This window comes from Carettochelys insculpta, chromosome 30 (assembly GCF_033958435.1).
Source record: "Carettochelys insculpta isolate YL-2023 chromosome 30, ASM3395843v1, whole genome shotgun sequence".
Classification (NCBI taxonomy): domain Eukaryota; kingdom Metazoa; phylum Chordata; order Testudines; family Carettochelyidae; genus Carettochelys; species Carettochelys insculpta.
Window position 1 is genome coordinate 8,679,793 of NC_134166.1, and position 19,832 is coordinate 8,699,624.

Below are 19,832 nucleotides of genomic sequence, written 5' to 3' on the forward strand. Positions count from 1 at the left end.
AGAACCCAGCAGTCCTGACTCCAAGTCCTGCCTGCTCTAACCACTGGCCCTCACTCCCCTCCTGGAGCTGGGGACAGAGCCTAGGCATTCAGGCTCCCAGGAGATGGTTGCTGCGAGGGAGGAGCTCAGGCAGGGCCTTGGCCTCAAGGGGTGTTGCTGTCATGATGCTCCGGGGCTGACGTCTCTGTTGCGAGGACCTGGCTGGGCGGCCTGGCTCACCCAGCCTCCCCTCCCGCCCCAGGGCAAGTACTTTGAGATCCAGTTCAGCCGGGGCGGGGAGCCCGACGGGGGCAAGATCTCCAACTTCCTGCTGGAGAAGTCGCGGGTGGTGAGCCAGAACCCCGGCGAGAGGAACTTCCACATCTACTACCAGGTGCGAGGGGCAGGGCTGGGATGTGGGGGAGGGGTCTGTGCTGCCCCCTCCGCCAGTGTTTGACGCCCCCGCCCCCATCTCGGTCCTCTCTCCCGGCCAGCTGCTGGAGGGGGCCTCCCCGGAGCAGCGCGAGAACCTGGGCATCACCAGCCCGGACTATTACTACTACCTCAACCAGTCGGCGTCCTACAAGGTGGACGACATGAACGACCGGCAGGAGTTCCAGGAGACGCTGGTGCGTGTGCGTGTGCGACACAACCGGGTCGGTGCAAGGAGCTCACTTCTTCCCACAGTGTCCCTGGGCCCCTCATCCTCCTGCCACCACCCGAATTCCCCTGCCCCCACTCCCCTCATGATGCCCCAACCCTCCCCCGGTGCCCCCCGACTCCGCATCCTCCTGAGCTCCCAGCCTGACGCTTGCTCCCTGCCTCTCCCCAGGCGGCCATGGCCGTGGTGGGCCTCTTCGAGGAGGAGCAGGAGCTGGTGCTGCAGATTGTGGCTGGGATCCTTCACCTGGGCAACATCAGCTTCCGGGAGGTGGCCAACTACGCCGCAGTGGAGAGCGAGGATTGTGAGTGGGGGGGCAGGGCACATGGGGGGGGGGGCTGTCTCGGGTGGGGGGGGCTCACAGTGGCTGTGGAGTGGGGGGTCAGTCCTGCCTGGGGATGGGTGAAGGGGTCCCTCCTGGCGCTGGCATTGGGGTGTGGTCCGGGGGTATCGCAGCAGGGCCTGGCTTGGGGTGCAGGGGTACAGGGAGGCCCTCTCGGGCTGGTGCAGAATCTGGCTCGTGGTGGGTGGGGAGTCGGGGGGTCCGTCAAGCATGGCCGGGGGGGTGCATGCAGGGGAGGCCCCATTGGAGTCTGGGGTTGTCGAAGCCTCGCTTGGCACCTGGAGAAACTCCCTTTGGGGTCTGGCTTTGGATGGGGACCTCGGGCCCTGACGAGATGTATCCGCCTCCATCCTTTGGGGGGCCTGTTCCCTGCCCCCTTCCAGCCTCTTCCTCCGGACACGTGGGGTCCGAAGACACCCTGAGGGGAGGCAAATACAGCTGCCTGTGTAGGGGTGAAGGGGGGAGCCGTGCCCCTAATGCCCTCCCCTTTTCCTTCCCCTCCCCCAGTCCTGGCTTTCCCCGCCTACCTGCTGGGCATCGACCAGGGCCAGCTGAAGGAGAAGCTGACCAGCCGCAAGATGGACAGCCGGTGGGGCGGCAGGTCGGAGGTGATCGACGTGATGCTGAACGCCGAGCAGGCCAGCTTCTCCCGTGACGCCCTCGCCAAGGCGCTGTACGCCCGGCTCTTCGACTACCTGGTGGACGTGAGTGTCTCGCCTCCAAGGCCTGGCCCTGGCGCTCCAGCCGGGAGCAGGGGGCACCACGAACTCTCTCGTGTGGAGCAGCTCAGCTGAGCCACCCGACCCACTTGCTCTCTTTGGGGCCTGGCGTCCAATCCCCCTTATCCCACATCTCGGCTGCTCCCCACATCGGAGACCCTCCCAGGCCTCTGTCACACCCCACCCCAGCGCACACGCTGAAAGTGAGCGTCCAGCCTGCCCTTTCCCAGGCAAAACCCTGAAGCTTGGCTCCCTCCGCGCTACCCCACAGGCCGTCAACCGAGCGATGCAGAAGGACCACGAGGAGTATAACATCGGGGTGCTGGACATCTACGGCTTCGAGATTTTCCAGGTACCGGGGGGCAGGGGCCGAGAGACCCATCCCAGCTCTGCAGGCCTCGGCCCCCACCACCTCCCCAGTGGCCGAGGCTCGGGACCGTGCAAGAGTTGAGGTGGCGTTGGGGAGATCCGGGGTCCCTGCTCCGCTGAGCCTTTGCCGCTCCCTCCCCTCCGGGGTGTGCAGCGTGGGGGACGCACGGGGGGGAGGCGGTGTGTGTGTGGGGGGGGTGACATGCCGATTGGGAGATGGGTGCCTTGGCCCATCTCAGTGCCCCGTGGCTGCTGCTGGGGGACAGCCTGAGCCCTCTTTGGTCGCGCTGTGCCTCCCGTTGGGGTGGGGGGGGGTCTTAGCGCCAGCCCGGCCTGGCCCGGTGGGGCCCCCGGATACCTGACGAGTCTGGTTTTGGCCCCTCCCCCAGAAAAACGGCTTTGAGCAATTCTGCATCAACTTTGTGAATGAGAAGCTGCAGCAGATCTTCATCGAGCTCACGCTGAAGGCGGAACAGGTGAGGGCCGGGTGGGGGGGCGGGGGGGAAGAGGGGGCAGGGGAGGGGCAGAGGTTGGGGTGGGGGAGGGGCTGTTCCGGGGGCTCAGCCAATGGGGTCGTGAGGCAGCGTGGCGGGTGGATGAAGTGCTGAGCTGGAGCCCAGGACCCCTGGGTGCTGATCCCAGCTCTGTTGTTGACCCTGAGCAAGACGCTGCCCCTCTTTGTGCCTCAGTTTCCTATCCCAGCCGTTGCCTCCGGGGTCCCTCAGTATTTGTACAGTGCCTGGCGCAGTGCAGGCCCCAACCAAGTTGGAGTGCCTGTGGGCAGCGCAATCTAAGCGCCCACGTGTGCCTCTGGCGGCTGGCACCTGCAACTACAGCCTCCTGCCACTGACTTGCAGCTGGGGTGCCCCCCTCCGACACTGGGTGAGGTGGATCGCGTGCCACTCCTGATCACTGAGATGGAGATCTGGTGGGCTCGCCCATTTTATAGGTGGGGAAACTGAGGCCCAGAATGGGAGAAGTGACTTTCTCAGCGTCCCCAGCAGGGTTCCATCTAATTTTTCCCAACCTTGGGTGGAATAAATTTTGCTAGGTGCACCAAGACACAGGTGGCAGTGCACCACCAGTAGAAACACACGCTGCCGGCTCTCTGCTAGGCAGCAGGGCAGCACCTGACTCTCTCCTGGGCAGCCACCCAACTGCTCAACCTACAGGGAATCCTGGTCCCCAGCAGGGCAGTCAGGGGACTCAAAGCCTGGTCTACCAAGTCACAGCCCAGTGCTCTGCCCACTAGACTACGCTGCCATTAGAGCATGGCTCTCTCAGCCCCTCCAGGAGTCGGGTCACCTAGGAGAGGGTTCAAAACCTCTGCCTTGGTGCTGCCAGAGTTGGGCCTGTGGACTCCAGCTTGTGGTCCCAGAGGCTGTGAGGTCAGAGCCCCCAGCAGAATGGCAGGGAGGGTTGGTTACATCCTGTGCTCGGGGTGCCAGAGCTCCTGGGTCTGATCTCATGGCCACTGGGGCATGGGTGACTGGCAACCCCATGGCCTGAGCTCCCCAACCCATTACCATCCCACATCAGCTCCTCCCTCTGCCTTGCATCTGCCTCCTCCCCCGCACCTACTACACCCCTGTTCCATCGCCCTCCCACTCAGCAGGGCTGGGTGCTTGGGTTGGGGAGGGCCAGGCTGGCAGGCCAGGGAAGGGATTGTCTGGGTCACTGGGACTAGCCCCAGCTTTGCTACTTGGCATCTGAGCAGCTGTTGGTCTGCCCGCAACATCCCCTGGAGGGACCCTGCTGGCGTTTGATGGGGAGCTTGAGAACTGACCTACCACCCATTCCCAAGCTGGATCAGCTCAGCCTGAGGCAATCTGAGCCCACCCTGAAGAAAGGGGGCCTGGGTGAGATCCCTGCCCTGTCTGGCCAGATGCAGAATTCGCCCCCTGCTCTACTGATGGCGCCTGGGGTTGCACCCTCCCCAGAGGTAGCTGCAGTTCAGCCATGCTGGGCAGGCTGGGGATGTGCTAGGGAAGTGCAAGGGATTATGTGGTTGACTCCTTCCCTGCCTGCCTGCCCACCCCCCACCCCAGGCCTCTAGACTCAGGGGCTGGCAGAGGCGACCCCCTGCTCCTCCCCCCACCACCCCCCGAGATCTGGGGCTGCCCTAATCCCAACCCCCACATCACCCCCCCGGCAGGAGGAGTACATCCAGGAAGGGATTCGCTGGAGCCCCATTGATTATTTCAACAACAAAATCGTCTGTGACCTGATCGAGAGCAAAGTGGTGAGCCAGCAGTTGTCCCCGCCCCACAGGCCCCATGGGCGGGGGATGGACGGACAGAGGACAGCCTGTGGGCCCCCCCCCGCCCCAACTGATCCCTGGGGAGCCTGGATCCTTAATTACTGGCCCTCCCTGAAGCCAGTTCAGCTTGAAGTGGGGGGGGGGCTCGACCCCTCCTCCCCCGGCCCACCTGTAATCAGGATCTCCTTTGTCACCTGGGAACCTGGGATGCACCCCCCCTCCCCCCCGCCATTGTGTGTGTGTGTGTGTGTGTGTCCCCTGACGATCTCAGTCCTGTTCTTAACAAGGGTCAGCCAGCAATGGTAGGGCCCCTCCAGCCGTGCCTTCAGTGGGATCGTGTGAAGTATTTGGGGGGCGGGGGGGGGGGGTTGCTGCTCCTTTAAGGCCAGAGTGTACGGGGGCGGGGCGCATGTGTGTGCGCATGCGCGCACACACACACACACACTGGTCTGGTCCCTCTCACTTCATCAGGGGCTGTGGGGGGACCCCAAACCTACCTCATTGCAGCACCACAGCTGCCCAGCAGGGGGTGGCCCCCCCCCCCGGCTGACTGGAGCGCTGATTTCTCCCCACCCCCGCCAGAACCCGCCGGGGCTCATGAGCATCCTGGACGACGTGTGTGCGACCATGCACGCCAAGGGTGAGGGTGCCGACCAGACCCTGCTGCAGAAGCTGCAGATGGCCGTGGGCACCCACCAGCATTTCAACAGCTGGAACAAGGGCTTCATCATCCATCATTATGCTGGCAAGGTCGGTGCGGGGTGCTGGGGCGGGGGGATTGGGGAGAATGGGGAGGGGGAACAGGGGTCCTGTGGGTTGGGGTGTGTAGATTGGGCTGGAGGGTGAGGGGCTCAGGCTGGGAGGGGCAGCTCACACTTGGGAATGGGACTGGGTTGGGGGCCTTGGCACGTTGCCTCTTCTCAGGCCTTTTGGCAGGGACTGGGGCATGACTTGTACCCAGGCAACACCCCCCCCCCCCCCTCCAAAACGCTCCCTGGCCATGGTGGGCCTGGCTGTGGGCAGCCACCACCCCGCCCCCCCCCCCCCCCCCCGGGGGAATGTTGGCCACATGCCGGGGATGGCTCGGTCCCCTTGGGCAGGGCTCTGCCCCCGCCACCCCCAGCTCCAGGTGACCATAGGCAGGGTGTTCCCTGGCCTGTTGCTGAGATCCCAGCTCTCTGGCCCTCAGGTCTCCTACGATGTAGATGGATTCTGCGAGCGCAACCGGGACGTGCTCTTCACCGACCTCATCGCGCTGATGCAGAGCAGTGAGCAGTGAGTGCAGCTTCCCTGGGCAGTGCATGCTCATGGTTAGAGCTGGGCCCCGGCATGGCTGGGTTCTCTCCTGGCTCTGGGTGGGATGGCTGGGAACCAGCACTCCTGGGGTCTAAGCCCAGTGCTGCTGCTTTAGGACACGGAGCTGGTAAGTGCTAAATACTCCCCGGGTATTGGGTTACGTGTCTGTGCCCATAACCCTGTCCTGGAGGATGCCCTTGGGTGGTTGAGAGGAGGGGAGGGGAAGGGGGTAGTGGGATGTCAGCCCAGTCCCTGGCCCCTCTGGCAAGGGAGATGGCCCAACACCATGGTGGAGTTTGTGCTCTTGACATGCATCCATGGGAGCTGAGGCCCAACAAACTCGTCCCATCCTGGGTTGCTCCTGAGCTGGCAAGGGCTTCTCGCAGTCTGTCCCTCCCCAAACCTCCCCCCACAAGGCATGGGCTTAATTCCCTCCTCTCCCCTCCCAACCACAGCCCCTTCATCCGGGACCTTTTTCCTGAGAACATCAATGCAGAGAAGAAGGGACGCCCCACCACAGCTGGGAGTAAGATCAAGGTACCCGTGGGGAACTGGGGGTCTGGCCCTTCCCCTCCCAGTGTGGGACCCTCATCTGTGGGCCTCCCCCCAGCTGTTTGGAGTCACTGGGGGATTATTCTGGCTCATGGGCTGGGACAGGCAATGGGGGAGCCCATCCAGTCCAGCTCCTGGAGCTCTGCTTGGCCCATCCCTCCCTGCACGGCTCAGCTGCTTTTCAGCTAGTGATGCTCAGCGGGTTTATCCCCCACTGGTGTGTGCCCTCCGAGTCCCCCTGCAGGTCCCATTGGGCACAGCACCCCGAGAGCTACCCAGCAGCAGCCACGCTCCACCCCAGAGCCAGCAGCAGCTCAGCAATCCCTGGCTGCGCCATTGAGTGCGGGGATGCGGGGGGGATTGGGGAGCTTGGCCGGGAGGGTGGGGCTAGAGACGCATAGGACAGGAACGCTGAGCTTTATTACCGTAGGGCGCAGATATTGCTGCTGTCCTGGGGTATTGCCCAGCACCCTGGTATGGGAGCGCCAAGCAGTGCCCTGTTTAAAGGGGCAAAGGAAGATGGGGGTGGCTGGAGGCTGGGGGCGGGGGTGTGTGGTCCATAGAGAGAGACGCATCTTTTGGGACTGCGGTTTCGTTGCTCCATTGCAGAAACAAGCCAACGACCTGGTGAGCGCGCTGACCAAGTGCACCCCCCACTACATCCGCTGCATCAAACCCAGCGAGACCAAGCGCCCCCGCGACTGGGAGGAGAGCAGGTGGGGGCAGGGGCCAGCTGCTTGTCCCTCCCCTTTGCACCCCCGACACCCCCACTCCCAGCCTGTGCCTATGTTCATTCCTCTGCCCTCTCCAGCCCGTCCCCAGCGCTTGGGCTGGGGCGGGGGCTGGTTGGCCTCGCCAAGAATTGCCTGTGACTGGACCCCTCTCCCTGGGGGGGCCAGGGGGGGCTGCCCAGCTGGCAGGGGAGCAGGGCTGCTGGTTACCCCTCCCCATCCTCATCCCGCTGTCGCTCCCACCAGGGTGAAGCACCAGGTGGAATATTTGGGCCTGCGGGAGAACATCCGGGTGCGCCGGGCTGGCTACGCCTACAGGCGAGTCTTCCGCAAGTTTCTGCAAAGGTAGGAGCCCCCCCTGCCCCCGGGCGCTGGGCGCAGGACCCAGGTTTGTCCCCAAGCAGGGGCGGTGGGAGGGGCATATGAGCACATGGAGGTAGGTGTGTTTCCTGCCCCACCCCCAGCTCCTTTAACAGCCCTGGGGCCTCTCTGTCCTGTTTCCCGCCCGCCCCCTCCCCCGGCCCAGGTACGCCATCCTCACCCCCGAGACGTGGCCGGCCTGGCAGGGGGACGAAAAGGGGGGTGTGGTGCACCTGCTGCGGTCGGTCAACATGGACCCAGACCAGTACCAGCTGGGCCAGAGCAAGGTCTTCATCAAGGCCCCCGAGTCGGTGAGCAAGAAGGGCACAGGCTGTGGGGGCAGGGGAAGGGGTGGAGGGGGGGTCTGCCTGCTGAGGGGAGCAGGGAGGGAAGAGGCCTTGGAATGTATGTTTGGGGGAATGACCCCCCCCCCGAGGGGCAAACTGGGGGGGGGGGTCCCTGAAGTGGGGTCCCTGTGGCAAGGGGGACTGACCCCCTGAGGGTGGGGTGGGGATGTTCTCTGGGGTGGGTGACTGGAGGGGGAGGGGGCCCCTGGACTGGAGGGTGAGGGGGTAGGTCTGTGGAGGAGGGGGCGTCCCTGGAGGCAGGAGAGGGCAGGTCTCTGGAGTGGTTGAAGGGGCAGTGGGGTCCATGGAGGTAGGAGGGGAACTGATCACCTGCAGTGGGGGCGGGGGGCAGGTCTCTGGAGTGGTTGAAGGGGCAGTGGGGTCCCTGGAGGTAGGAGGGGAACTGATCACCTGCAGTGGGGGGGGGCAGGTCTCTGGAGTGGGTGACTGGAGGGGGGAGGGCTCCCTGGACTTGGGGGGGCCCATCTATGGAGGGGGCAGGTCTCTAGAGTGGTTGAGTGGGGCAGAGGGGTCCCTGGAGGTAGGAGGGGAACTGATCCCCTGCGGGGGGAGGGGGGGGGGAAGCAGGTCTCTGACGTGGGTGAGTGGGGGGGGGGCCCCAATGGGGGTGCCCAGGCACTGAAGTTACCGAGTCCGGGTGGAGATGGTCACATGGGGGGGGGGGGGGGGGCGCAGCTGCTCCCAGCTGGGGTTAGGGAGTTAGGACCCGCCCCCCCCCACCCCCCCAGGGAAGTGGTGCTGGGAGCAGGGCCCAGCTAGGCCTGGTGTGCGGGGGCGGGGGGGAGGACACCTCCTGGGGAGACCTCAGCCCACCCCTCTCCCCTGCCCCCACAGCTGTTCCTGCTGGAGGAGATGCGGGAGCGGCGCTACGACGGCTACGCCCGCGTCATCCAGAAGGCCTGGCGCAAGCACGTGGCCGTGCGCAAGTACATCCGCATGCGGGAGGAAGGTACGTCCCTTCCCCTCGCCGAACCAGGCCCAGCCCCGCCAGCAGCTGCGTGAGGGGCGTGTCACCGAGCAGGGCCCAGCTGTGCCAGGCGCTTCCCCACCCCACCCCGGAGCTGCCCCCGCTGTGCAGGGCTGCAGCAGTCCCAGAGGGCTGGGGCTTCAGGATCAGGGCTTTTCACTCCAGCTGGGCACTGCCGGGGGTGGGGGGGGTCCCTGGGGCAGGGTCCGGCCTGTGGTGCCTGGAGTGGGAGGTCGGCCTGGCTGGTCACATCGCTCCCAGCCAGCCCTGGGGCGGACTCCAGCTCGCGGGATGCCTCCCCCCCGGGGCTGCGGCGCACTGGAGCCCAGGGGCCGACTCCGTGTCCCCTGCCAGCCTCCAACATCCTGCTGAACAAGAAGGAGCGACGGCGCAACAGCATCAACCGCAACTTCATGGGCGACTACATCGGGCTGGAGAGCCGCCCCGAGCTGCGGCGCTTCGTGGGGCGTCGCGACCGCGTGGACTTCGCCGACACCGTCACCAAGTATGACCGGCGCTTCAAGGTGAGGCCAGGGCTGCTGCCCCCGCTGCGGCCCCCCCCACCCCCCCCCCGCCAGGGCCCGGCCAAGCTCCCCCCTCGCCTCCCTCCCGCACCAGGGCCGGGCCAAGCTCCCCCCTCGCCTCCCTCCCGCGCCCGGGCCGGGCTCCCCCCTCGCCTCCCTCCCGCACCAGGGCTGGGCTGGGCTCCCTGCTCACCTCCCTCCCGTGCCCAGGCCGGGCCGGGCCAGGCCAGTTTCCCCCCTCACCTCCGTCCTGGGCCGGGCCGGGCTCCCCACTCCTCTTCTTCCCCTGTCCGGGCCGGGCTCGTCTCCCTGCCCAGCCTCCCCCTATGGCTCCTCTCCTCCTGCCCCAACTCCCCGTTTCCCCCCTGGCCCGACTCTGTTCCTCCAGCTCCTACCCCAGGGCTGGATTCTACTCTCGTCCTCCCAGCCCCCCCCGGGCTGCTTCTCCCACGCCAGGGCCGGGCTCTGCCTCCCGCCTCCCACTTGCCCCCCACGCCAGGGCTGGGCTCTCCTCCTGCCCCTCCTCCTGCCTGGGGTCTGGGCTCTGCTCTCTTATTTGTTAGCCCCCACTCGTTCCTAGCTCACCGCCAAGGGGTGCTGCGTCTCCCACCTCCCCCACTCCTGGTCCCCCCTTGGCTCCCCCTCTCACACCCCTGCATCAGGCTCCCCTCAGTCCCTCTCTCGCCCCCCCCCCAGACTGTGAAGCGGGACCTGATCCTGACACCCCGGTTCCTGTACCTCATCGGGAGGGAGAAGGTGAAGCAGGGCCCGGAGAAGGGGGTGATCAAGGAGGTGCTGAAGCGGCAGGTGGAGCTGGAGAGGGTTGAGTCGGTGTCCCTGAGGTAGGAGCCCATCGGCGGCCCTGGGGGCTGGTTCAGCCCCACCCTCTGCTGGCTGCTGTGTGGACCAGACCCAGCTCTGGGGCTGCTGCTTCCTTGGCTGGAGTCAGCTCTGCTCTGCCCTGAGTTGCCCTCACGCCCCCACCTGACACGGCCTCTGCTTCCCTCACCCCCGCCAGCACCCTGCAGGACGACTTCCTCATCGTGCACGCGCCGCAGTACGACAGCGTCCTGGAGTCCGTCTTCAAGACGGAGCTGCTGAGCCTGCTGTGCAAGCGCTACCAGGAGAGGACGCGCCAGCCGCTGCCCGTGAAATTCAGCAACCAGTGAGTCCGGGCTGCCGCCAGCGGGGACTGTGCTGGGTTGGGAGGGGCTGGGAGAGCCCGGACTCCTGGGTTCTCCCCTCTGTGCTGGGATGAGGTGTGCTGACAGCTGGGGGTGGGGTTCCCTGCCCAGCCCTTGCAGGGGAACTGGTCCTGGGTACGATCTAATCATGGACGCGGGGTGCTGGGCAGGCACTGGCCAGACAGAGCAGCTACAGAGAGGGAGTCGTGTTAGTATCTTCCTAGGACACATTAACAAACGAACGTATTAGGTGAGGAGCTGCTGTGGGGGCAGCCCCACTGCCTCAGCGCTGGGCAGCTGGAAGTCTGGGCCATGAAAGCTCATCACCTAATCCATTACTTTGTTAAACACAGAGCGAAGAACCAGCCCCAAGGCGCTTACAGTCACGGTTCAAGGCAGGTGCCCCGTTAAGAGCTGGGACTGACGTTACTTCCAGCCGCCGCAGCTGGTTGCGGAGTACCAAAGCCACACGAGCTGCTCCAGGCAGTGGCTAGTCCCCTGTGTTCCCTCCCCCGGCATACTGGGACCTCTGAGGGGGTCCTGCTGAGCCAGGTGCTTTTCTGCCGCCTGCTGTTGGGCTTGGATGTCTCAGCTGCTGAGCTCCTGCTGGGTTCATGCTCCTGCCCTGTTCTCTCCTCTCCCTCCCCAGGCTGGAGTTCAAAGTCAAGAAGGACGGCTGGGGCCCCTGGGGGGCAGCAGGCTCCCGCCAGATCCAGTTCCAGATCTGCCAGGGCGATGTGGCGCTGCTGCGGAACAACGGGAAGGTGCTGATCGTCAGCGTCGGGCCCGGGCTGCCCAGGAACGCCCGTGAGTGTCCAAGCCCTGCGGGCGGCCGCCTAGAGCCCAGGCCATCCCACTGCCGCAGGACCTGGGCTGAGCCCTGGCCCCGAAGCTGCAGTTGGGGGCGGTGGGGGGGGGAGCAGGAGCACAGCGGGAGGGCTCATCGCTGTCATCCCACGGCAGGGCCCACGCGGAAGGACACCCGGAAGAGCAGATGTGTCAACAGCAGCCGCCCCAGCGGCTGGAACAACGCCCCTGCGGCAGGTAGGAGGCTCCTCTTCCAGAAGGGGGGCTGGAAGGGCTGGGGGGAGGATTGCTGGGGCAGATGACTGCAGAGCCAGCAATCACTCCCGGGGTGGGGGGGGGGCAGGAAAGATGGCTACCAGGTGCCCTCCTTACCTTGCCCACCAAGCCAGCACCTGCTTTCCACGCTCCAGTCCCCAGGAGCTGGACTCCAGCCAGGGCCAAGGCCACGTCAGCCTGTGTGTATGGCCCAGGAATGAGAGCAGCCCTTGTTGGAGGCCGCCTGGGGGCCACCCAGAGCTCAAAGTGACCCTTCCTCCCCCACTTCCAGGCAGCAAGAGGGGCAACACCAGCCGGGGCGGTGGTCCTGGGCCCCGGGCCCCCTACCAGAACCGCCTCTCCCTAGCCCGGCAGAGCAGCATGGAGCAGCCCACCCTGCCCAGGCATGGAGCCAGCCCCCGGGCCAAGGCATTCCCGGCCCAGCTCAACCTGGACTTCATGAACGTGCCAGACCAAGGCGTGGCTGGGTAAGTGCCCTGGGCTGCTGGATCAGCGTGCGGCCCCCCTGGCCAGGGGGCTGACCAGCCCTGGCCGCACCAGAGAAGCACGAGCCTCCCGCCACTGGGGACCCAGGTGTGCCTGCCAGCAGCACAGAAAGCCTCCCACACCCCTTCCTCAGGCCAAGCCCCCTGCCTGAGAGCAGGACTGGGGGTAGGGAACCCAACAGCTCCTAGCCTGAATCACCACCCTGCCCTGCCCTGCCCAGCTGTCTCCCCTTCCCACGGATCTGGCCTGGCTCCCTTCACTGCCTTCTGCTGAGGTGCCATTTGGCTTCCCCCAGTGTCCGCTAGATGGCAGCCTCACAAGGGCAGGATGGGAGAGGTGCTGCCTTGCCCCCTTTGCTAGTGCCCTGGCTGGGGCTGCCCCCTGGAGGCCCTTGTCCAGCCCCAGGGGCAAGCCCTGGTTCTAAAGGCACTGCTGCAGGAAGGCCCTGGCAGCGCCCAGCAGGGGTTAAAGCCCCTGCCCTGCAGGCTGAGTGCCCTGGCTGAGCTCTGCTCTCTTTAGCTTACAGCGGAGGCTCTCCAAAGAGGCCAAACCCATCCCTGGTGGCGGCCGAGCCAAACCCAAGCCCAAACCCAAGCCCCAGCCGCGCCTGCCCCAGTGCCGCGCCCTCTACGCCTATGACGCCCAGGACACGGACGAGCTCAGCTTCAATGCCACTGACGTCATTGAAATCATTAGAGAAGGTGAGCGAGCTGGGTGGGTCTGCCCCCCCCAGCAACAGGAAGGGGTCCCACTAGGCTGTACCCAGGGGAGGGCGTGCAGGTGAGTGACAAGGAGACCGGACGCCTGGGTTCCATTCCCAGCTGTGCTCCAGGTTCACTGGGGCTTGGTCTGAGTCCTCCAATGCCCAGAGACGAGGATGACTCACTGCATTAGGATGGGGCACTAGGTCCCCATACCAGCTGGGCGCAGGTGTTCTGCTGGGAGGTGTGCTCGGATTCTGGCTTGAGTGCTCATATTACACTCTGCCCAGCACTGGGACTACACCAGCATTGAGCATACAGCAGGACTGTCAGTGCTCCTGGCTGGTGCCCTGCCTTTGGGCGCTCAGCTGGCCTGGACCATTATGTGGTCATCTGGTCTGTGCTCCCTAGCCAGCAGCTTGATCACGAGTGAGCTCTCTGAAGCTGACTCTGTAGCACTTTATCCATCCTTTGCATTGCACTGAGCCCTGGGGAAGCACCAGCTCTTGGTAGGACATGGCTGTGGCTCGGTCAAGTTTCCAGACCAGCTGGTGTGCGGGTTGATCCAGCTCTCTGTACTGCTGACCAACCTCTTTCCTTTTCAGAGCCCTCCGGCTGGTGGCAGGGCAGGCTGCGGGGGAAAGAAGGGCTATTTCCAGGGAACTATGTGGAAAAACTCTGATGGACGGGCCAGCTGCTCCGATTCAGACCCCTTCTTTGCTGGGAATCTAGGAGGGAAGACAGCTGCAGGATCCAAAGAGGAACAGAGTCCATCAGCCTTGCTCCTGGATTCTCTGTTGCTGCAGGGCTTGACTGAGGCTTCTCCTTTACAAGCAACTGAGTGGATCACATTGAGCACCCTCTTCCTCTGCTGTGTTAGCCCACTAAGGTGTTGCCTTGGGGTGCGTGGGAAGAGGTGCAGGTTAACTTGTCCTCCAGCAATTCGCTGACATTGAGAAAGCCCCTCAGGAACCAGCACCTACTGCTTGGATTCATCGGGACAAGACCAGCTGCTTAGAGACCCCCTAAATACAGCAGCTGGGGTTTGTTACACAGGGTAGAAAACTCCTTATGCTGCAGTTGTACATAAAGAATAAATTGATGGTTTATTTTCTACACTAATCTCTGCTGAGCTTTTGAAAACAGCTGTAGGGTTTGAACTCAAATCTGTACCAATCCAGCGAGCAAGCCTTCGGCCTGGGGGATGTTGACTTGAGGTTTTCATTTTACACTGGAACAGAGGAATCAAACTGGCTCACCTGTGATTAGAGGAGGCCAACGGGCAGTAGAATACAGCCTGGCTCCCTTAAAGGTTTCCTTGACAGCCTCCAGTTCCTCTTTGTTAATAGCAATGACTAAAGGAAAACTGCCTTGTCAGCACACATGCCCTGTAATCAAATCTGCCAGGTGATCGAACAGGCCATTTCAGCAGGCAGAGCAGGACCCAGGAATATTATCAGTGGAATGACCAGCAAGTTTCTGAGGTTAAGTTCAGCTGTTTAAATGGGCCTGTCTTCCATAGCCCAAAGGGAAGCTGATGTGTTCTGCTTTTTACATTACACAGCAGAGATGTGGCTTCCCTACCATTTGCAGGTATCTAAATAATGTCTGGAAGATTCAGATATGGCTCAAACCCCAGGAAAACAGTGCAATGAGTTTTCCCTTCAAACAAAGGCAACAGACACACAAAATGCCCGGGGAGAAGTCTGCTGGGGGGACTGGACTTTTCTGGTTTTTGAAAAGCAGCACTGTTCTTATCGCACTGTTTCTCCTTGGTGGCGCCGGCAGGGGGCTTTCAGTGTGTTTGCCTGGACATGTCCAGCCACTGGTCTGCAATGCGGATTGAAACACCCTCTTCTTCCAAGAGGAGCTGACGTTTCCCACCCTGGTACTGGTCTGAGACACTTTACAGCTGCTTGGCAGCTCAGACCCAGCTAGCATAAGTCCTCATTTTGTAAAAAGCTGAGGACAGCAGCTCGGATAGTCTTGACCTTCCTCCTGGTAATAAACTGCTGTGTTTAAACGACCCTGCGCCACCTTTTATCCAGATTACCTCAGCTTCAGACACAACCTGTCCATTCCTCCAGCACCATATCCACTTACTACCTTCTTACACTACCCAGCAGCCATACCCACAAAACTGACATGTAGACAAATACCACATAACAGGGCAAATTCCTTCCTTTGGCAGCTCAGTCAGTGTAACTGCTCCATAGCTGGCGATACACCAATATTTCAAACCATGTTACTAGACCAGCATTAACATGGCGGGAAAGCCAGCCTTCGCAGCAAGCTGCTGTCTCTTTAAAAAAAAAACCAAACACCTCACATGCTTTCTTACAGAGGTGGTAAAAGGACACCCAAAAGCTACTTGAATAAAAGTACAGCTACTTTGGGGCGGGGGGTGTGTGTAAGTAAAATAAAAGTCAGAGTGTAGTGGAAAACCACTTGAGTAAAAGTACAAATGTGTCACGGCTTGATTTACTTAGTATCTAGAAGTGAGAAGCGACCAATCCATGGAACATCCCTTGGATACTCAAGTACAATCAATGTGTAGAAACCCTCCTGCTACATGTTTACTCAAGTCATTTTCCAGAGGGTTACTTTCGCTTCTACTTAATTACATTTGTTCCCAATGTAGGTGTACTTTTACTCAAGTAACTTTTGGGGGCTACCCTTTCCCACCTCTGCTTTCTTGCATTCAAAGTTTGTCCCTCCCCTTATTCTACTGCTGCCCAAGTGAAGATCCTAGATAAAGAGATGCAATTTTAAAATATTTATTACCAGGTTGATATGATCTTTGCAGGGTTCCCATTAGGTAACATGCTGCCAGGTTCTTGCCAGATGTGGCAAAAGGCATCCAAAAGTTATGAGTAAAAGTGCCAGTGTTTTCACTGCTGAATACCAAGTACAATAAAGATGTGACGTGTGCGTCTGTGTGCATATAGCTTTGTAGTTTTCTGGGGGCTGAAGGGGGCCCCCCCACCAGTGACTTGTACTTACGTACATTCCCTCCCACCCCAGCTGCACTTTTACTCAAATAACTTTTGGGTTACTTTTCCCACTTCTGGTTCTTGCATAGTGAGATAAAACTCTCTCCCACTTTTTACCTTAAGACAACACAAACTGTTGTATTTCAGACCCAGGCCATGCAACACACTCTAAACACCAGAAGGACAGGGGTGTAACCAGATTTGGACCTGTCCTTGAACCAACTTCAGAGCCAGGCTGCAGAACCACCTCCACTGAACTGTCTCTATAGAAAACCATAAAAACCACGTAATTAACACAATTTACAGCCAAAGTTAAACCACTAAAAGTTTTAATTGCATTATTACTACAAGAATAAGGAATACCTGAGAGCCTTCTGCAGTGCCCATATTTTAAATGTAGCATAATCAATTCACAACCCCCCTCTAAAAACAAAATGCAGAAACTCGCTGTATTTTTTTTTTCCTTTTTCTTTTTCAACACAGAAGTCAATCTAAAGGCACTGAAGTGCTTGGGAAATAAAATCACCAAAGATTACAAAGCAATTTGTTTTTTTCCCCTCTCTAAAACGGTAGAAATTTTAGGGTTGTCTATATTATTGAATAGCATTTACATTTTCACAGCCCCAAGCTAACACATTTTTTTTTAAAGTGTGGGGTTTTGTGGGGGAGGGGAGACCATTAGGATAAGCGAAAAACTGGGAGGAAATTTTAAAAAACATAGTTACCTTCATTTCAGCTTGGTTACTCACGCAAGGTGGCTTAGAAAAAGTTACCACGCCAATGCAGCTGCTGAGCATGTGGGAAGGCAAGTGGTAACAATAAGCACTGGGAATACTTGATTGCAGTTTTATACATACAGTAAAAGGTGCAGGTTTATTAAAACCTCATATGCTGCTGCATGACATTCAAAACAATGGATCAAAACAATGGTTTACTATGAATTTAAAACAAAAGAACTGCATGTGTTCCTTTCAACTGAACCATCTGCAGGACGGGGGGAAGCGGGGGATTATCCCAGTGAAACTTAAAAACAGCACATTTTTCTAAACAAAAACAAAAAAAAAAATCACAACAGTAGCTTTTTTTAGTGTATGTTACAGAACTTTTTACACACAGGTATTCACCATTAAAAAAATAACCCAAAGTTAAGTTACTGAAATAAGAATTACTCACACAAAACACCCTAACTGAAGCCAAAGCAACAAGAAGTTGTTTTTTCCCCCAAACATGATTGAGGGATGCAGCCATCTTCACACGTTGGACAGTCCCAAACTGCTACGAAAATGCTTCCGAGCCCTTGACTTGGCTGTGGCATTGGTCAGGTGGCCTAGGAATGCGTTATTGGTGGAGTGGACAGTGCGGCACTGATGGTAAGAGATGGAGAACCGGAGCGGAAGAGGAGATGAAAGCTGAACACAAAGGGCGAATTTCAGGGCAGTGCTTGCTCTCACATCAAGGGACATCACCTGCAGGGAGGTTTTCCTGCCATTCCTCTTGGCCCGAGGCCCTTCAGAGTTTGCGCTGCCGGCTGCTGTGCTGTCAGTATGTGGGCTGGCACCACGCACGGACCCACCACTGCAGCCAAGAGGAATTTGGGCGTGGATAGGTGAGGAATGGAAGCATTTGGGACAGTCCAAGAACTCTATTCTGCATAATTTTTTTTTTTTTTTTTGTAAAAAGATTGATGTTTCCCGCTCTGCTGCTAATGAAGCAGGCTTGCTTACCCTCTGCGTTATTTACAACCAGCTGGGAGAGGCTGGAAACCCCTGGCACAAATTTTTAAACCAGATACTCTGAACAAACTGTTCACGACTCCTTTGGAATCATAGCAGCTCCAAACCAGGACATGGGGTGGTTGCTACCCTCTTCTGTTACCAAAACTCCTGTCTTTTCAGCTCAGCCTGGGCAAACACCACAAAGCAGCAGCAGGACCTAGGGAGTTCCACCTCTCCCTGCACCTAAGATTAAAGCCCAGCCCTCAACCAGTAAGACCTGGGGAAAAGCACAGGGTCAGGCACATCCTTTATTCCCTCTCTCCCCCACCCCAAAAGAGCCCATCTGCAACAAAATCTGGTTTTGTTCAACTGTTCTCTGACCCTTGTGGCTGTGAAGAGACTGAGTATTTGCAGGTAACGTGGACCAGTTTTCTTTTTTGGTGCAGACAGAAAAGCTCACAAGGAGAGACTGTTACAAACACAAGTAAGAGGGTGGAAGGGATCAGGACTAACCACTCATCTGTGCTTTCGAAGGATTGCCTTAGGACGCAGGCAAAGATCAGATTGAGCTGTTTCTAGCTTCTCAGCCACGCAAGGTTAACTGCACTGCCGTGACTCTCAGTCCATTCCCCTGCCAGCCCTCACTTCCTGAGGCTCCTGCTTTCATTTTCAAGACACACGCTCCGAGCTGTGCGGCTCTGCTCATCACCTGCAGCTGAACAGCCCCTTCTTTGAAATGCCAGCCCCCTGCAGCCACCCACCCAGCCCATGGATTTCTGTCGGGAAAGAGCACAAAATCCAGAATGGGTTGCCATTAGTGCAAGTGAATCTATGAAGAGGATTCATAACAAGGGTCCCCCCGTGCACATGCAATTGGTGGGTGAACAGTTAGTGATGTGCTGATCAGTGCTGTCAGTTTAGATACCAGGTGACTAACTGAGAGCCAGGTCAAGATTTCTTCCCCGAACTCCAGATGAAAATATAAAATAAGCAACGCTAAAAAAAAAAAAGTTGGATCCTGATGCAATCATCTTAGCAACAGAGTAACCAATTCCCACCCATCCTGGGAGGTGGCTGAGGGCTTCCTCACATCAGTATTCATGGAGAGAAACTCCCTTTAGACAAGTGGGAAGATGGCAGAGGCAAACGCCCAGTAAGTGGAAGAAGCTCCCGTCAGAAAGGGCAGACACCCGGCTCGGGAAAGGTGCCAGTTAAGCAGCTGAGCCGGCAAGCAACATCTGCCTTCTGAGCTAGGGAGAGTGTTCCCCGGGCTACAGGCAATGCCCATGCTGGGTCAGGACGACCAACTGCCTTGTTCCAATGGTGGGAAGCCACCGCCCGAGGCAATCCAAGCACGCAGTCACGTACAGAGCCGGCTGGGTCCCCTCGCCGTCATTCAGAGCAGCGCATGAACCGTTCGCTTGCCCACGTAGTCTCAGAGCTACACTAGACCTCTGATTCCTGCCCCCGTGAAGCTGTTGCTTCCCTGCACTGTATACCAGGTAATTCCAGCCTCCCCATCCCCAGCCTGCCAGCCACGCTGGGCTCAGCCAGGCCACCGATCTGTCCAACGTTCCTCTGGGTTTATAAGGAAATCTCATTTCTCTTCACAGCTTACGTATCCCACCTACTCATACGAAAAGGGAGCGGGGAGGGATGGGGGCTGCCAGCTGGGAGCCGGCCAGGTGCTGCTAAAAGCGCTGCGCAGAGATTATATACACGTGCCGCCCTCTCCCTCACCCTAGTTCTCGGGGCTCACGTTCTGCCTGGCTCGGATGAAGGCCATGCCGTGGGTGCGGAAGTGCGTCTTCAGGTTGAGCTGGGTGTCGAAGCCCTTCCCGCACACCTGGCAGACGAGCTTCCCGTCAGCCGAGCGCTGGGCCCCTCCCTCGTGGCCGCTGCGGGCGCTGGGCTCCTCTGCCTCCCCCGCCCCCCTCTTTTTCTTGTGGGTGATGAAGCGGTGGCGGTTGAGGGAGACCTGGGAGGTGAAGCACAGGCCGCACTCCCGGCACTGGTGGGAGCTTTCGTCTGTCCTGTGCTGGGGGATGTGCTCCTGGAAGTCGGCCGCGCTGCAGGCGATGTAGCCGCATTTGCGGCAGCGGTAGGGGGCTTTCCGGTCGGCCTTGGGGTTCTTGGCGGGCGGCGTGGTGCTGTCGGGCTCCTCGCTGCACGAATCGCCGTCGTCCGACGAGAGCTTCCGCTTTCTGCTGGGCACCTGCAAGGAGGAGTTCGGAGAGCTTGACCCCAGCGCAGTTACCTGCCGGGGCCGGGCTCCCGGGGCCTGGTGTGTTTGTGCCAGACAATGGCATGTGCCACACAACCAACACAGCCCTCCCTCGCCGTGCCGCGGGGCCGGGAGCAGCTCCACAGCGCTCAGACAAGATGATCCCTTGGGTCCTTCCTAGCTGCGAGAGCTCTGGCTGGATGAAAATCCCAACACAGCCAGCCAGCCCTGGCAGCCACCTCAACTCCCCATCCGCTCCTGGGCCTAAATCCATTCACTGCATGGCCTCCACGCCAGAAGGGCTGCTGAACACTCCT

The 19,832-nt window shown here is 60.0% G+C and overlaps 2 protein-coding genes across 6 annotated transcripts in view; one reads left to right on the top strand and one right to left on the bottom strand.

Moving 5' to 3' along the window:
• LOC142003518 (unconventional myosin-Ie-like) overlaps nt 1–14,609 on the top strand; it is a 33,014-nt gene extending 18,405 nt beyond the window's left edge. The window contains exons 7-28 of one of the 2 annotated variants that reach the window (XM_074980533.1): nt 242–373; nt 474–608; nt 812–944; nt 1,491–1,687; nt 1,974–2,054; nt 2,461–2,547; nt 4,227–4,313; nt 4,914–5,081; nt 5,521–5,606; nt 6,083–6,164; nt 6,789–6,895; nt 7,157–7,255; nt 7,437–7,581; nt 8,473–8,587; nt 8,960–9,129; nt 9,826–9,971; nt 10,148–10,294; nt 10,963–11,120; nt 11,277–11,357; nt 11,668–11,863; nt 12,402–12,583; nt 13,189–14,609. In XM_074980533.1, the coding sequence (XP_074836634.1) occupies nt 242–373; nt 474–608; nt 812–944; nt 1,491–1,687; nt 1,974–2,054; nt 2,461–2,547; nt 4,227–4,313; nt 4,914–5,081; nt 5,521–5,606; nt 6,083–6,164; nt 6,789–6,895; nt 7,157–7,255; nt 7,437–7,581; nt 8,473–8,587; nt 8,960–9,129; nt 9,826–9,971; nt 10,148–10,294; nt 10,963–11,120; nt 11,277–11,357; nt 11,668–11,863; nt 12,402–12,583; nt 13,189–13,265 (2,811 nt within the window). In that variant the 3' untranslated portion in view covers nt 13,266–14,609. The remainder of the gene's footprint in view (nt 1–241; nt 374–473; nt 609–811; nt 945–1,490; nt 1,688–1,973; nt 2,055–2,460; nt 2,548–4,226; nt 4,314–4,913; nt 5,082–5,520; nt 5,607–6,082; nt 6,165–6,788; nt 6,896–7,156; nt 7,256–7,436; nt 7,582–8,472; nt 8,588–8,959; nt 9,130–9,825; nt 9,972–10,147; nt 10,295–10,962; nt 11,121–11,276; nt 11,358–11,667; nt 11,864–12,401; nt 12,584–13,188) is intronic. The other variant, XM_074980534.1, reaches the window with a different exon arrangement.
• Nucleotides 14,610–14,997: 388 nt separating this feature from the next.
• The window catches only part of ZNF687 (zinc finger protein 687), a 62,359-nt gene continuing 57,524 nt past the window's right edge, over nt 14,998–19,832 (bottom strand). For all 4 annotated transcript variants that reach the window (XM_074980977.1, XM_074980976.1, XM_074980978.1 and 1 more), the window contains one exon: nt 14,998–19,506. In XM_074980977.1, the coding sequence (XP_074837078.1) occupies nt 19,033–19,506 (474 nt within the window). In that variant the 3' untranslated portion in view covers nt 14,998–19,032. The remainder of the gene's footprint in view (nt 19,507–19,832) is intronic.